This window comes from Seriola aureovittata, chromosome 14, assembly GCF_021018895.1.
Source record: "Seriola aureovittata isolate HTS-2021-v1 ecotype China chromosome 14, ASM2101889v1, whole genome shotgun sequence".
Lineage (NCBI taxonomy): Eukaryota > Metazoa > Chordata > Actinopteri > Carangiformes > Carangidae > Seriola > Seriola aureovittata.
The window spans coordinates 12,520,927-12,536,868 of NC_079377.1; the positions used below are offsets into that span (position 1 = coordinate 12,520,927).

A 15,942-nucleotide genomic window follows, 5' to 3' on the forward strand; every position below is an offset into this window, starting at 1 on the left:
TGTGTTGACTATCTCTACTGCTTTCTAATATCTTGAGATTCCAGTCCATATTAGGTATGCAGCTGAGCTCCAACAGCACATTCAACAGAGGGGAGGTGCTACTCATCTGTTTTGACCTGAGCCTGTGCTTCCTGTGTCAGCAAAGTACACGCTTTGTTCTAAATCACGGGGACATGTCCAATTATACTTTTACATAATTACACAGAATTTCTAATAGAGTAATTAACTACCCAAAGTAATCACAGATGTGCATTAGTTAATGAAAGCTGGTGCATTATGTGATATGACTTTTTCATATCAGACTTTTAACTTGTCATAGTAGTTAAAGCCTCAGGCATTACTAACATTAAAGAGCTCTGTTCTTTTGTTCCATGCAAGCTGTGACAGTGCATGTGGTCAACATTTGCAGACATTTTGGCATGCCATAGCATGAAAAGCACAGATAAAATTAAAACAAATATGAGTGTATTCCACTTAGCTGAGCTAGTGCCAGGGCCCTGGTATTTAAAATGTTGGCTCAGTCATGGTTAATGAAATTTGTTTCACATGTACTTCTCCTGCTATGATGAACATGAAACATGAAAAAAGGTCTATACCAGAACCCTGAAATCGAAGCAGCAAAATTTAACTCAGCCAACATTTATTCAGTTTTTACGCATGCTTTGACAAAATTTCTTGTGTGAAGTATTGACAAATATTTTATGTTTTTAAAGATGTAAACAAACAGTGACAAATGCAAAGACACAGGTGAGCTGGAGTGAAAGAAGCAACACATTTCAGTTTATCTTTTTTAATTTAGGTTTGTATTACATTTAAATGTATTACATCCTCTCCCAAGAATTAGGGAGCTCCATTCCACTTATTTTTCCCCTTTTAAAAATGATTCTCTCTCTCTCTCTCTCCATACAATTCAAATTGATTGTACATTTAAATAAACTTTAAAAAATTATCTTATTTCACTTATTCCTTTTTTTTTTTTTAACGTCTTTTACTACTTTCATTACAAATCTTCACTTCAATAGAAGGTGTTAGCTTGCAGAAACAAAACAAAACAAACAAAAGAAAACTAATGCAACAACTAAAATGTAATGACAGTGTTGCAGGTGGGGAGCCAGCTGTTGGCTCTGAGGTAAGTGTGAGCTGCTTCCTGCTGCAGGCCTCTTGTTACCTCTTCATATTCTGCTGGGCCTGCTTTAGTAAAGTGTCGAAGTCTAGTGCTTGAAACTTGCCTTTCCCAGGCAATGTATCATACTCTCTACTCGAATCTGAAAGGAGAAGGACAGAAAGTCAGTATCACATACAAATAAAAGGGACAAGAATAGCAGTACATGCTGCATTTGGGTTGAACTACTTCAAAAGCTTGATGTGACTCTAAAAACCATGGGTGTAGCCACAACTTTATTATGTCATGAGTGCCACCCCACCACAACCCAAATGTCTGACTAGACACCGACAACGAATAAAACAAACTACAGACCATCTTGTGTTTGGAGCAATGCCCATCAACATGTTCTGACACATGAGTCATTACTACAGTATTACACGGGTACTCAGTACACACCCATCTTTGAATCACCTTCATTTTAATGTCCACTAAGTTTCATGACTGTATCTTGCACAGTTGTGATGTTAGTGTGGTGACAAAATCTGTCCACAGACAGGCAAACTCCTGCTTAAGTACCCAAAACCACTTCTGTGGTAATAGGTCAAACTAGAGTTGGTGTCTCCAGGACCATATTTTTTCCATGATGAGACACACACACGTCTGATGACTTCATTTCCACATTTTTATTACCAGCCGCAAGCATGGGTGGTCGACAGATTTTGCCTGATAGCGTCACAACTGTGGAAGATGCAGTTTGAATATGGGTGTGGTCCAATGAGAACCGAGTACCTGTGTAAGAATGTCGTAATGAATACAGATTACTCAATAAACCTTATCGCCCTACATGATGAATAAATAAAAAATCAAATTTGAGTGATGAGTCAGGAACCCCAGAATCAACCCATCATGTGTAATGTGTGTGTAATGTCATTCATACTGGTTGCGTCAATAAAACCTCTACATTCACAAAATCAATGCAGAGGATATGACCTGGGTCTCTTTAATGTTAGCTATCGCCCTGCTAGCAACTAAAAGCCATAAAAGAGACTGTGACTGTGTGGAAGCTAAAGTACTGTCAAATGTTCAACGAACTATATCTTAATGTTTACATTTAACGAGTACCTCTCTTTTAAAACATAGACGTCATACTAAAGGACACTATGCAATATAATATACAATATGTCTGCCTTCTTCCTGCTGTGTGATCATCCTTTCAAACAGCGGGCATGTTATCTGCCAAGTTTTGGAGTTATTGGCAGCACTTCACAAAGTACAATGGCTCTCAGCTGCATTTAGCTTGTGGTGAACACACTGTATGAGGATGAACTGCAGTCAGTATCTTCAATCTTCTGCAAACCACATCAATACTGTCTGAATAGGTTAACAGCGCTCTGGGTAGGAGCTACAGGAACTTTTGTTGCGTCTTGTCGATTTTAAAGCCACACCTACCCAGGTCAGAATAGCCGGTCTGGCAGAACTGTCTCCGTCCACCAAAACAGAGATCAAATGGCAGCTCATCAGGCTTGCGCAGCTTGCTTCCATTTTCAATGGCCCTGAAAGCATCCTTGGTGTCGTAATAGGTCACAAAGCCATAGTTGTCCCTGTGACAGACAAACAAAATATCAGCCTGTGTTTGTTTACAGATTGTCAGAGGTCTAGTGAAGGAACAGGTCTTGTACAGTTTTGAGCTGTGGCTTGCTTTTAAAAGAGCGGCCTGTGGGTGTTGCCAGGAAGCTCCAGTTATGAACAAGCCTAACTTTGCTTTAGCACTGTAGCTTGGCCTAAGAGGTCACTGACAAGACCAAAAAGGTTCAAAGACAGTGCAATTTGCAGCCTTATTAAAATTCCAACTGCAATCCTCCATTACACAAGCAAACAAAGAGAAATATATGCATGTGTAATTCTTGCCGTTTATGGACTTACCCGTGGTCTCTAAAGTGCAGGGTGCAGTCCTCAATCTCGCCAAATAAAGTGAAGCGCTCTTTAAGTTCTTTTTGGGTCATCGTACCCCGAATTCGACCAACGTAAACAACCCGGCGCTCCTCCTGAGGGAAGAGTCAATCAGGTGATTGAATGTTACAATACAACATAACTTGCTTACTCAAACTGTACTTGTGTAGTCCAAGTAAAATAAACTTACAATGGCTTTTTCCTTGCGTCTCTTCACCTCTTGCACATCCATCTTTTCACTGTGAGCATAGCCAGGTCTATATGAGGGACTGAGGAAGACAAGATGAAGCGTTTAGTCTTTTTTTCAAAGTATTTGTAATGCACAAGAGAAACAGTTGGAAAATCCATGTAAGGACTCCCACCCAGAAGAGCATGATTCATAAACTGTACCTGTACAATCTACTGCTTCTGCTCCACTGTGCTTGTCTCCGAGGGGATTGAGATCGTGACCTGGAGCGACTCCACGAGCCAGAACGAGAGGAGGAATATGAATACCTCCTCCTCCTGGGAGGGGAGCAGGACACAGAGGGAGAGGACCGAGATGAGGAGCGGGATGAGGAGCTGGAACTGCTCTCAGAGTGACGGGGGCGATACCTAGAGAAGAAAAGGAAGGAATGCCGGTGAGGAACAAAGAAAATCATACCTCCTAGAAATCAGTATTAAGATGCTGCATTATCTAGATGTTTTGAGAAAGGGCCAAACCTTTTCTTAGATGGAGGGCGTGATCTTGACCGAGATCTAGAGGAATGAGAGTCTGACTCTGAGCTGCTGGACATAGGGCTGGGAGAACGGTGGGATCTTCTCTTTCTAGATCGGCCTCCAGTCCTTTCTTTGGGGCTAGATCCGGGGGTGGGTGTGCGAGAGGCAGCACGCTGACGGTAGGCCCTCCCAAAAGGCCCTCTCCTGTGGCTCTCTTTAACAGTGGAATCGGTCTCCTCTCGTGCAGGAGAAGCATCAGGAGTTTCCAGTACAGAGCTTCCCTCCATCTCATCTGTCCTGTGATCCAGGGGCTCTGTCTGTGGAAAACTGTGTGTTTTGGTTGTAACGGCAAGGTTTGTGGTAGACGGGACAGACGATGCCAGCGCAGCTGGTGTCTGTGTGGTGGCTGTAGCGGGTTGCTTGATGGGTTTAATAGTGATAAAAGATTGCTGTTTGACATTCCAGCGCTTGCCTGGCTCTCCAGTGGAAGTGCCTTTGTTGGGGATGCAATAGTCATGGTCCATGCATGCCAAGTCGGGGTCTACAGTGGTGGCGGCAGGAGTGGGTTTACTGCGGGACTTCACTGTGGGCAGTGGGCGAGCCTCTATCTGGATAACCTTGGAGGGGCTCGACTTGGAGGCCTCAGCGGCCTTGCTCTTCCCCAGCAGGGCCACAGGGGCCAGAGGTTTCCACACCTGGTGGGGAGGAGTAGCTGGAGGAGTCAGAGCTGGAGCAGAGGGAAAGAAAGTGCACCAAAATTATACCCAACATTCAAGAGCACATGTTCATCTGTGTTGCAAGGTAGCAAATCTCTGATCACAATGTACTATTGTTAACCATTTCTAATGACTGCTGTTTTAATGCTAAAAGCAATGAGAGCACAGAAGCCATACAAGGGCAGAATAAAAAAGGAAACAATGTTTTCTGAAGCATTCTGAAGCCAAAGACAACATGTAGAATTACCTGCCGTACTTGAGAGGTCATTAGCTCTCACACGTTCCACAACTGTTTTCTCTGGAGCCAACTCAAAACTGCAAAGCAAGCACAGGAGCGTGTTACTGTATCACTGGTAAATAGTGTATCATTCACCTCATTTGTCTTTGGAGTGCAGCCAAGTCTAGACCAAAAACAGGCCATCACTGTGGCTGGACAACAGCAGGCTTTACGGTAGGTCTTGGCAAGAGGTGAACGTGTATCACCTTCACACACAAGCTCACAGACACACACACGCACACATAGAGCAAACAGGTTTCACATGACCAGGGCTTTTCCAGAGAAACCATTGCTCCATCACTCACACAGAGCAGCGTGAGGGCTGTAGGGTAACTCACCTCGAGTTTCCTACAGCTGCTGCTCTACCAGAGACCTCCGGCACACATTGTTCCTCTTTGGCTGAAGAGAGAAGGGACAGGGAAATAAGTGCATCAGCACAGGGACTAACAGATGAGACAAAGGAACACCAAAAATTACAAAATACTGTATGGATAAATCTGTCAGTATACATGTAGAGAATAATGCGTTTATACTGGTTAATATTTGTTCAGTGTATTTTGCACAGAATGACACCAAATGGCCAGCAGCTACATTAGGCATAGCAAACAGTAGAATGGTTCAATAACACATCCACTGACATGAGTAATGGCACACACAGTCCAAGCACTTGTTAGAGTTTGGGCTTGTACATCCGCTCAAACAAAGACAGCAGGGTGAGAGTTAAATGGATTTGCGGACAGGGCAAAATTCCAGCAGCTGAGCAGGCAAGAGCACAAAGCAGCTTCTCTGCCCCCCACAGCACCCATCTCTTAAAGGGGAATGTTTCAGTAGGGGGTAAAAAAAAAAAAAAAAAAAAAAATCCTGCCATTATGAACAATCTTTTAATGTTTAAAACACTTTTCCAGGGGATCAGATAAGCATCAAATTCATATGGCCAGCCCGATAATATCTCTGTTCGGTAGGTCACTTTTGCTGGACTATGAGATAGACCTTGTATGTGCTCTGTTGGTGAAAGATATTAGGGAATGGTCATCTAACTTCACTGATGATCCCACCCCTAAGTGTATGCACAACAGCACTGTATTTGTTGTTATCACTCAAGCTTGAAGCAGATACTCTTATCTTTTTAAGACCAAGTCCTTCTACCCACCAACACACCACTACTGACTAGAGATAATGTTTTGTGCCACTTCCTGCTATTACAAAACCAGGAAAACTGATACTCTGATGACATTTAGCTTGGTAGTAAACCAAGCGACCCACTAAGTTACTGGCCTACCATAACCTCCCTTAGGCAACACCAAAAATATAAAATAAAAACTATGGAATGTGTAACATGGAGTCAACTGAGCAATTGAGCACTTCTTTCATACTCAATCGACACAGTAAAAATCAGCCATTATTGATTACCTTGGGTTTCCTCAAACTGCTCCAGCAAGCTGGTCAGATCAGCAGCTTCAATACCTACAAAAAGGGATCATAACATTATGTTCTGGATTATAACGAAACAGAATTGTACTTATTTAACCATTATTCACACAGGGTAGAGTGTCTGAGCATACATGCTCTTATACACAAATGTGTTTACAGTTATGCTGAAACAGAACAAGACAGTGTTGACACACAGGTGTAGGATGACTATAGAGAATAGTCTAGAAGTTACACAGGGGTGAAAGTGTTTCAATTTGTACAGTGACACTGCATATTATTTTACTGCATTAACAATAAAATAATTCTTTTCTCATATGGGGTTCCTGCACATCAGCAACTACTGGAACAGAGTAAGTGCAGGCTAGAGCTCCAGTGCAGCAGAGATGAGACACTGGCAAGGCAATTTTCCAACAAGGCATTAGAGATAAATACCAGTAGCTGGTATGTCTCTTAATCAATTGTTTGAATGTCTATTTGTCCACAAGACAACATAACATGGCTTCCATCAAAAAATATGGAAATGAAATGGCAATTACTATCAGCCTTTCATGAAGAAAATTACAATATGACTTTTTAGCAATCATCTTTGAGCTCACCGATCTCACTGGTAAAGGCCTCAATCAGCTCCTGTGTGGGGTTCTTTGCCCTTTGGGGCTTCACTGCTGTAGTGGAGTTCTCTTTAGTTTCAAGCACAACAGGTTCTGCTTTCAGACTCTGGGAGACTGAGGGCTGAGCAGCTGAATAGGAACACTGCTGGGTACCACCGGCTGTGGGCTTGGAGGCCTTGTTATCAGCTGCGATGGGGCTATTTAACGTGGTCACAGCAGTGACCTCAGGCACCTTTTGGGAAACAACAGTGGTCTTCTGTGGGGCACTGGAGGCAGACGCAGTAGCAGCGGTGGGTTTGATTGACTCTGTAGTGGTTGTAGGACAGGGTTTAATCAGCTCCACAGATTTTAGAGATAAAGGCTGAGATTGGGGCTTTTCATCGATTCCACCCTTTCCTCCTGAAAGCACGGGAGAACATTTCCGATCTGCTGACGACATGAACTGAGTGGCATGTTTTAAAGAAGCTGGAGACTCAGAGCTCAGAGGCACACAAGGTACTGCAGGTTGAGCAGTGGCATGTTGATTTGTGGGCAAGTCCTTCACTGAATTAGCGACAGGAACTGAGGGTTTTTCAGGTAGAGAAGGTTTGGAAGGTTCAGGTGTTTGCTGGGGTTTAGCAACAGGAGTAGCAGCGGAAACCTTGCTGGATGAAGCAACCATGTAGGCTGGTGGCACCAGCAGAGCCTCAGGGGTGGGTGGCGCAGCCGGTCCCCTTGGCTGCCAGGCAGGTTTGACCTCTTCCACTTCCTTCTTCGCCGCCTGGGGGTTGGGGCGTCGAGCATCCTTGGGGCTGGGGTCAGGCAGGCAGGGAATTGGGGGAAGCTCTTTAGGAAGCTCTGGCAGGCAGGGCCACTTGGTGCTGTTGTCGTCTTGCTTTTCCACCGGCGCTGGCTTTTTCTGCTGCCGGAGCCGCCGGTACTCCGCTAGACTGAGGGATTTGGGTTTCGGCTCTGGGACTGCAGTGGCCACAGGAGGGAGGGCCTCACAAACAGGTGGTGTCGTCTGGGGTGTTACGGGACTAGGAGCAGCTGCAGGGCTCTCTGAAGACAGCAGGGCAAGGACAGCAGGGGGAGCTGCTGATGTGTCTTGAAGCTTCTCGGGGGCTGGGCCCGGCTGTTTAGGAGTTTCATTGGGCTGTTGGGAGCTCACTGCTGTGGGTGAACTGCTGCACCGACTCTCCTCCGGGGCATCTTTTAACAGAGCAGTGTCCTGTCTGGGTGACACACAAGTGGCAACTTGCACTTTCATTTCAGGCAATAGTGTTGTAGTGGTGATTTCTGTTTGTGTTTCGGTTTGGCATGGATTTAACTTCTTAGGCTTCACAGAGGAAGAAGCTGGAGTGAGGGCAACAGGAACCTTTGGGATTTTGTGTTTTTTCTTTTCTTTGACTGACATTTTTTCAAGCTGTATGGGTGCTTCCTGTACCGTCTTTCTTAGTGTACCGCTCCTAAGGACCCTTCCCTCCACAGGTTCAGGTTGGCAGTGTTCTTTGATTTTCTTTTTCTTTTTCCTCGAGGAGGAGCTTTTTTCTCTAATATCTTCCTTCTGTCTCTTTATGATCATCTCATCTTTCACATCTGGACGTGCTGTAACTTTCACTGGAGCCTTGCCGACTGTTACATCTTCATCATCAACGACTATATGCTCCGAGCTGTCAGAGGCCGCCTCTTCTGCTTCATCTGCAAGTTTCTGCTCATTCTCTGAAGACTGCTCTTCGAGCGGCAGAGAGACCGGGAGATCCATGTTTGGGATGGCAAGGATGGGTTCTCCATTCTCCCCCTGGTCCACGACCTCGAGGAGGATCCCTCCTTCGGGCAACATCTGTTCCCCATCGTCGTTCTCTACACAAATGGCCATACAATACGGGTGCATATGCCTGACCAAGTCCCCCAGGCTAACCGAAACGCCATCTTCACCCTCCTGCTCAAAGGTGACAGAGAGCGGGAGGGTCGGACCTTCCCAGTCTAAAAGGGCACTGTCAAGAGATGAATTGAGTCTCACTGGGCTCAGAGTGAGAGAGCCATCGTCTTCTTCCTCTCCATCACTCCTCTGGAGAGAATCTGCATGTATCCTGGGGAGGCTCTGGGCGCAGACAAGGAAACAAACATCCAGTCAAACGCTGAAATCTGGCTGTTGTTCTAGTTTACATACACATTAATTATGCAGAAAGCTACCTTTCCAGTTGATATGGGTCTTGCACTGCATAGTGAGTCTTTGTCGGGAGGGGAACGAGACAGACACAGCAATCTCCGGAGCTGGAGAGTGAAAGATAAAGAACAGCATGAGGACATTAATACTTATCCACTTTAGGTATAAATCTTATATTTATAAACATCTGAAACAATGAACAAGAGGTATATTTATAACCAGAGGTGAGCAGATTGCCCTTCCACCTCCTTTCACTCTCTCTGCCCCAAGCTCAAAGGCCAGATGGGGGGGATGTCGAGAGCAGGAATCCGAGACACTTTCAGAGTTATGTATGACAGCTGGGCACTAACCGGAGAGTGTTCCCTGCCCTTCTGACCTGACAGCAGGTCTGAGTCAGGCAGTGTGTCAAACGGGGACAGGTTCTCATCATCTACATTGTCCAGGATCTCCGTCAGGGCGGTTAGCAGCGTGGCTTCGCTCTCCTCATCCAGTCCTTTAGTCTAAATAAAAACACATGGAAATTAGGTCAAAGCGTTTACTACAGGGAGTGTAAACAAACAACTGTACATGGCTTACACATCATAGATCTCTCTCAGGTTACTGTAATACTTGAGTACAAGCATGTGAAATGAGTCTTGCCTCTATTGTCGGTGTGTCCTCAAATATAGAAAGGATGGAGGGGTCTAAGCAGCTTTGAAGAGCTTCCAGAGTTTCTCCAGAGCTCAGCACAGCAGTCTAGAGAGGTGAAAAAGCAGATTTATTTACTTTTTTGGCAAAATTGGAAATATAATTCAGGTAAAAACTATCTGCAAACAGCCACCCACATGTGCATAACTGTGGCTACTGAAGTTGTACTACCACAGTACTAGTGGATAAGGACAGCAAACATTTTTCTTTACACAAGTGACCCAACTCTGACAAGTTTTCATTGCTACAGTCATGTGTGAATATTTGTTGTATATAACAACTTAATCCAACATTAAGAAAATAATTAAAATCGTGACTTGTGGGACGAGTATGGGACTTAAGATGACTCAGATCTTAGTCAAAGAGGTGTTCCACAGGGTAAAGATCCTTGTAGTATCATATATTGCCCACTGGGCGGCATTTCCATTACAACTGGACTTTTCACTTTTTTTTCCCTTTAAAAAAAACAAACAAAAAAACATCTACCTTTGACTTGGTACTTCTACAGGTTCTAGCATCTGTGTTACTTTTTGAACACATCTCAAGCTTTAAAAAGATATATAAGTCAACAAATGTAAACAAATCAGTGTTGTGTATCTGTTCAGGCAGGGTCGGCTTCATGTTTCACAATGGCCATAGAATTTTATTTAAAAAATGAAAGTCTACTTCAAGTCTTCTCTGCGCAAAGGTTGGACAAGTATATATGGCAAACTAGCTTATCTATTTGGTTGCTGAAGATAAGTTTAAACTCATGTGAAAAGGAGAATCAGAAGAGGAAACCCCACAGGGCAAGGAGGGCAGGAGAAGAGAAGAAAATACCAGAGGCATTTTCCTATGATCAGAAACATACAAGAACATCAGAGCACATGCCTATTGGCCATGCAGGGCTAACACTTATTAAAGGAAGTTATAACTTTATATACAGCTTCAACGTAATTTGAACTTAAATACATTTAAGCAGACAATTTGTTTTTAAAAAAAAGACAGACAAAGTGCAATGGAAAATATTGGAAAATCTTAAGTAGTTACATTTGAAATAAAAGTTTATTAAATACATATAAAATTAAATAAACTGTTGTGGTGGTAGAAGGCTCACTCTTCAGATTTGAGTTATATACAACACACGGAGTCCAGTATAGAGGTCCCCCTATAAGAGCAAACATAACCGATAACATTTTGCACTTTCATCTAAAAACACACCAGTCTCTTACATTGACCCACGTGTCTCTGTCTATGCAGACATGTTTGATCCTGGCCTCACCCCGTCCAAAGGGAAGCTATAGTGCCCACGTGTTGCACTACAACAAACCCCAGCAGGGCCTCACCACCACTCCTGCCTCACGTTTTGACAATTACAAAACTGAAAGATCGCATTTTAATGTGCGTTAGTACACTAAATGTTGGGAAACTTCAGGCAGTTAATTGTAAACTCTATGTAAGGGTGTATGCAGAGATTAAATTGACCGTCTCTGCTGCGCATGTGTGAAGGAATCCAACATGTGATTCACCACGACTGAACCACATGTGGGTAATACACACACTGGTTTTGAATGAAAACCTGACACGCTGCAGCAGCGTGAGAGTGGATAATCAGACAGGTGTGTGTGTGTGTGTGTGTATGTGTGTGTAACTGCAGTGATTGCACTCGTTGTCTAAATATAATAAGACCTTCATAGTGTGCATCAACACTGAGCTCATGACACTTTACTGCAACGTGCTGGCATGAAGCCTATAAGATAAAGCATGGCAAAAATGACTATTTAGCATCTTAACCACTGTCAAGCCAAGACAATAAAATAGAAAAAAGGACACATCCAGGCTACAATGATGACAAAGCTGGAGGACTAGCATCTTGCAGTGCTTGTTACCACGTGTGTATGAATCAGTTGATGGGCAGGACAGACAGTACTCTTGCACATACACCCACTGATGGAGCTTAAATGCGTCTTAATGATATCGATTATACAAATGGTGAACATGCCGGGTCGACCACCAATAAATATACACAACTGTCACTTCATTTTCTCCAACTGGTATTTATATTATATGGGAGAAAACCTGCGTCGTTCCGTAGCCGGCCGGCCAAGCCACACTGACTCACCAGCTAGCATTAACATACAGCTAAAAATCTACCCGCTCATCACAAGGAAGCATTGCGTATTATTTCACAAATACACAACAAGAGAGTCGCCTGGCTGTTATCACCACAGAACACCGAGTACTTTATGAATAAGTTTTTACTAGTGATACTACGGTTGCATCCACGTGTCACTTTTCCATGCGCAGTGTACATCCCGTACACACACCACACACTCTGCCCATCTTCCAAAAACACACACACACAACTACTAAAAGTGGAATTAAATGCTAGGAAATAAAGTTCAGCACATATCCTTTACCTCGTCTAGTGTATCCATAGGGAAAAAATCCATATTGCACGCAGTTAAAGTCTCCTCGCCTGCTCCCCACCGCGCCGCCATCTTGCGAGTATACTCCCTGCCCCGGCTGCTTTCTGAGTGAAAAGTGATGAACCGAGCGCGTCAGTGAACAAGCACGCCGGTGGTGGGAGACACGTGGTCCGACATTCCCGGCAAAATGACGCAAAGTGACGCCCTGGGTCAAGGGTTACGTGACCACGTTTCTTTGTAGTTCTATTAAATACGTCTGAGAGTGCTACACTGCCATGTGGTGGCCGGCGGTATTTATCTGTGCTGCAAAATGAAGAGGACAAAAATACACTTAAGGCACAGGCTCAAATTAAATTAGTCATAGTGGTTACAGTGGCTGAAACAACAGGCTATTAACACGTGCAGGTAGGTTACAGTGACTAGATACAAACTTAAAGGAAAAAATATTGGCTGTATTAAATGATCGAGACATTTGAAGATGTCATCATGGACTATGGGAAATAGTGATGGGTATTTTTTTTATAGTATTTTCTGACATTTTGCTAACTACATGTTAATTTAGGATTAATCAGTTCATTACAAATACTCAATAGATTTAGTGATTATGAAAACAAGTGTTACTTGCAGCTATAATGTCATGCACCACTCACCATATAATTATGAAGGTGTTAGTGGTCTGTTTTATACAGAAAAGAAGTAGAGGTGTAATAGTTTTATAATAGTTGTTTATGGGAGTTAAAGTGTGGATTATATGCATCATTTAATATTGTTTGCATCATGTTATTCTAAAATGAATCACAGGATTGTTATGGTTGTATTTTTTTTTAACAACGACCCAATTGTCTGTTTACATTAAGTCAGAAAAACAGAAACAACTAATGCAAAGCAACACACCAGTTTCAAATGCTCACTGTTCTTGAGACTACTTTAGGTGCATGTATTGTTGTGTTGACTTACAGCTCTGTGGTCAGTTCTGAGACTGAAGATTGTGGTGTTTTTATAATAGACTCCATCATAGTGATATATGTGTCCAGTGTTTTGTCTGTTGCACTGACACATATGGAGCAGCAGACATATCAGGAACACCTTACAAGGTAATGCAACCCAATACAACAACACAACACACTGCTCACACAGCACACAGTACTGTACCACAACAACAACAACAACAACAACAACAACAACAACAACTCTTTTTAAAACTCAACTCTATTGTAGTAAAATTTCTTTGTATCACTTAATTATGCACAGACTGTGTGAAGCTGTTCTGTGCTTACTATGTACAATATATCTACCTGCCTTTATAGAGTGACATGAATCTCAAATTATACATAGACACAGACTTTTTTTTAATCATAGCATAAGTTTTTTAGAACAGGTTATTTTGCAGTTCCATAACTGTCCAGCATTTCGGCTCCCATAGGTTTAGTCTAATTGCTTGTCCTTACAATGACTGTGAAAACAAAGAAGCAAGTAGGGCTCTCCAGGACTGGAGGACTCTTATGTTGTTCTTTGGATGGGAAAAACATCATTTGTGTGGAGACTGTTTCCCTTATAGACTGAAGTGTATTTTGTACCATAGTAAAAGCACACATCTTGTCTGACAACAGATTTGTTAACATTGTATATTTCTGCTCACACTGTTGGGTTGGACAGTGGCAGTCATGGAATTTGTTTTGTTTTTGTGTCAGAATTCATTCTAGTGTCTGTATATCCTTCCCTATATTGTGTTAACATTAAGTTATATAATGGGTAAATATAATAGCACATTGCAATAGATACTTACATTGAAAAGTGCGTATGATAGTAGGCCATTGATTTGACATTAAGCCACAAAATTAGATGCTCTTTCTTTTCCTGTGTATTTAAAAATACAAAAGTTCCAGGTTCAAGTTCCATATTAAAACAAGATCCATATAAATTAAAAAAATTAAAGGCACACACAACGTGTTATTATGCTAATGTCTTACTTTTATTTTGATAGAAGCAGATTAAAAATCACTATTGTTGGTGTACATCTTTTCCTGAAAATGAATATGACATCCTCTGTTTTCCAGTGACTGGCTGGACAAAGATCAATGAGGCCATTCACATCCATCACAAAAAAACAGTTTTAAACTGAGACAGAAGTCACAGTCTCCTGTTATCACATGACCAAGATCCCATACTGTGGTCAAGTGATGACAACTGACCAAACTGCATTAGCTGAAGAAGACTTTGAGATGCAGTTAAAGTTCTGGAAAAAGCTGGTAAGTGGACCTTGACTTGAGATTTCTTTTTTTTTTCTTTTTTTTGTCAAAAATAACTTGAGGTTTAGACCTATGTGATGGTGAAACACTAACCCTTTAGAGTCAGTTAAAATGAAATTAGCACTAGGGAATACCACTATAAAAACATTTATCGTTCTCTGAGGACTAACATCACATTGACAAGAGAAATTCTTCTCCTCACAGCTGGGGAGGTAAATTAAATAAAGGGCAGTGGTGGATGTGTGTTTGTTACTAAGTGTAATACATGAACTAAAGGTATGAGGAGTGAACAGGAAGACAGGCTCTGAAACATAAAGGTGGGGATTAAATTGGGTCAAATACAAAAGTGGGGGGTGATGTGTTCCTCATTAGGATCGGTTCTGCATGGCACAGAAAAGCCATAGGCAATTCCCATTGTCCCACAGGCAGAAATGGATTAGAGGTGAAGCCACACACGTGTGTGTGCGCACATACACACACACACACACACACACACACACACACACACACACACACACACACACACACACCACACACACACACACACACACACACACACATACACACACACACACACTGTGGTCTTCCATTGCGGTGTACCACTTTGTCAGTGTCTCTATTTTTACATTTGTCATTAATTGTCTGCTGTGCGAAGAGTAAAACTGCTACGCTGTGTTTGTAAAGTTTTAAAATCTTTCAACATTCTCTGACAGCTGTGGCGGAGCTCCTCAGTAAACTCACGCACGCACTATGATGGATTTGAGAGAGCGTCCTTATTGACAAGCAGTCTCAAAACAACAGACACATCACTGCAGTGTAGTTTTGTGTCTGCGTGCTGTGTCCTCTCTGGCGTCGATCCAGGAGTCCCTAAGGCAACAATTACGAGTCTCACTGATCAGTTGTGTCCCTTTGTTGCATTTGCTTTGACAAACATGAATTTCCTATGAAGAGCAAGACCATTGTAGTTATGTGCCACAGCATATAGCGTTCATTTAAAAAAAACAAAAATGTAATGTTGCTTGGGCAGTTGGGTTCACCAACAATTTAAAGGGTGTGTAGTCCGATCCCTGGCTCTTCCTGTTTACATGTTGAAGTCTCCTTGAGCAAGGCCCTAAACCCTTAATTGCCCCTGTTGAGTGTGGATGTATGGGGGGGAAAAAAAGTAAAACCAGCACCACTTATATAGGTCCAGCAGTGTCACAACAAGACATCTTTGCATTTGGAGTTTTGTTTGCTCTGCTCCACTCAGACACAATTTTCTGGTTTTATTTTGGAGAAGTTCACCGCTCCCTGTGTCAAGTCATTGTGTTTGATTATCCCTGAATGTGGCGTTGTGAAAGGTGCCAAAGTAGTATACATTTACATTTAAAGTTACTTATTCCATTACCTGATGTTGGAGGTCCTCTGTCGTTTTTTTCTGCATTTACAGTAGAATGAACATTTGCTTCCTCTGTGCCTGTTTCCCACGTGTCTGAGACACAACAGGCCCAATCTGTCTGCCTCTCATTACCTGTCATGCCCTGAAGAATCCACTGCTGCTCACGTTTCATCCACAGCCTCCCCCTGTTTCTGAGAAAAACAGAGAAGGAGAGGAACACTACTGTGCCCCAACACACTCCCTAACTGCTACCTACCGCTGCTCTGCCGTTGCCATGGATACAGT

General features: G+C 42.8%; 1 protein-coding gene and 1 non-coding gene across 2 annotated transcripts; both read right to left on the reverse strand.

Annotated features, from left to right (window-relative positions):
* Positions 1 to 622: 622 nt before the first annotated feature.
* pprc1 (PPARG related coactivator 1) lies at positions 623 to 12,158 on the reverse strand. Its single transcript, XM_056395464.1, has 14 exons — positions 12,022 to 12,158; positions 9,575 to 9,670; positions 9,286 to 9,435; positions 8,962 to 9,042; positions 6,775 to 8,869; positions 6,158 to 6,211; positions 5,086 to 5,146; positions 4,718 to 4,785; positions 3,758 to 4,481; positions 3,446 to 3,649; positions 3,246 to 3,324; positions 3,029 to 3,150; positions 2,555 to 2,706; positions 623 to 1,265 (listed from the first exon to the last, which is right to left on the reverse strand). Exons 1-14 carry the CDS (start codon positions 12,100 to 12,102, stop codon positions 1,165 to 1,167), a joined length of 4,068 nt encoding a protein of 1,355 aa, XP_056251439.1. The 5' UTR covers positions 12,103 to 12,158; the 3' UTR covers positions 623 to 1,164.
* Positions 2,792 to 2,931, reverse strand: LOC130181916 (small nucleolar RNA SNORA50). The gene has a single exon (XR_008829642.1). It is a non-coding gene; the product is annotated as a small nucleolar RNA SNORA50 (small nucleolar RNA).
* Positions 12,159 to 15,942: the final 3,784 nt, after the last annotated feature.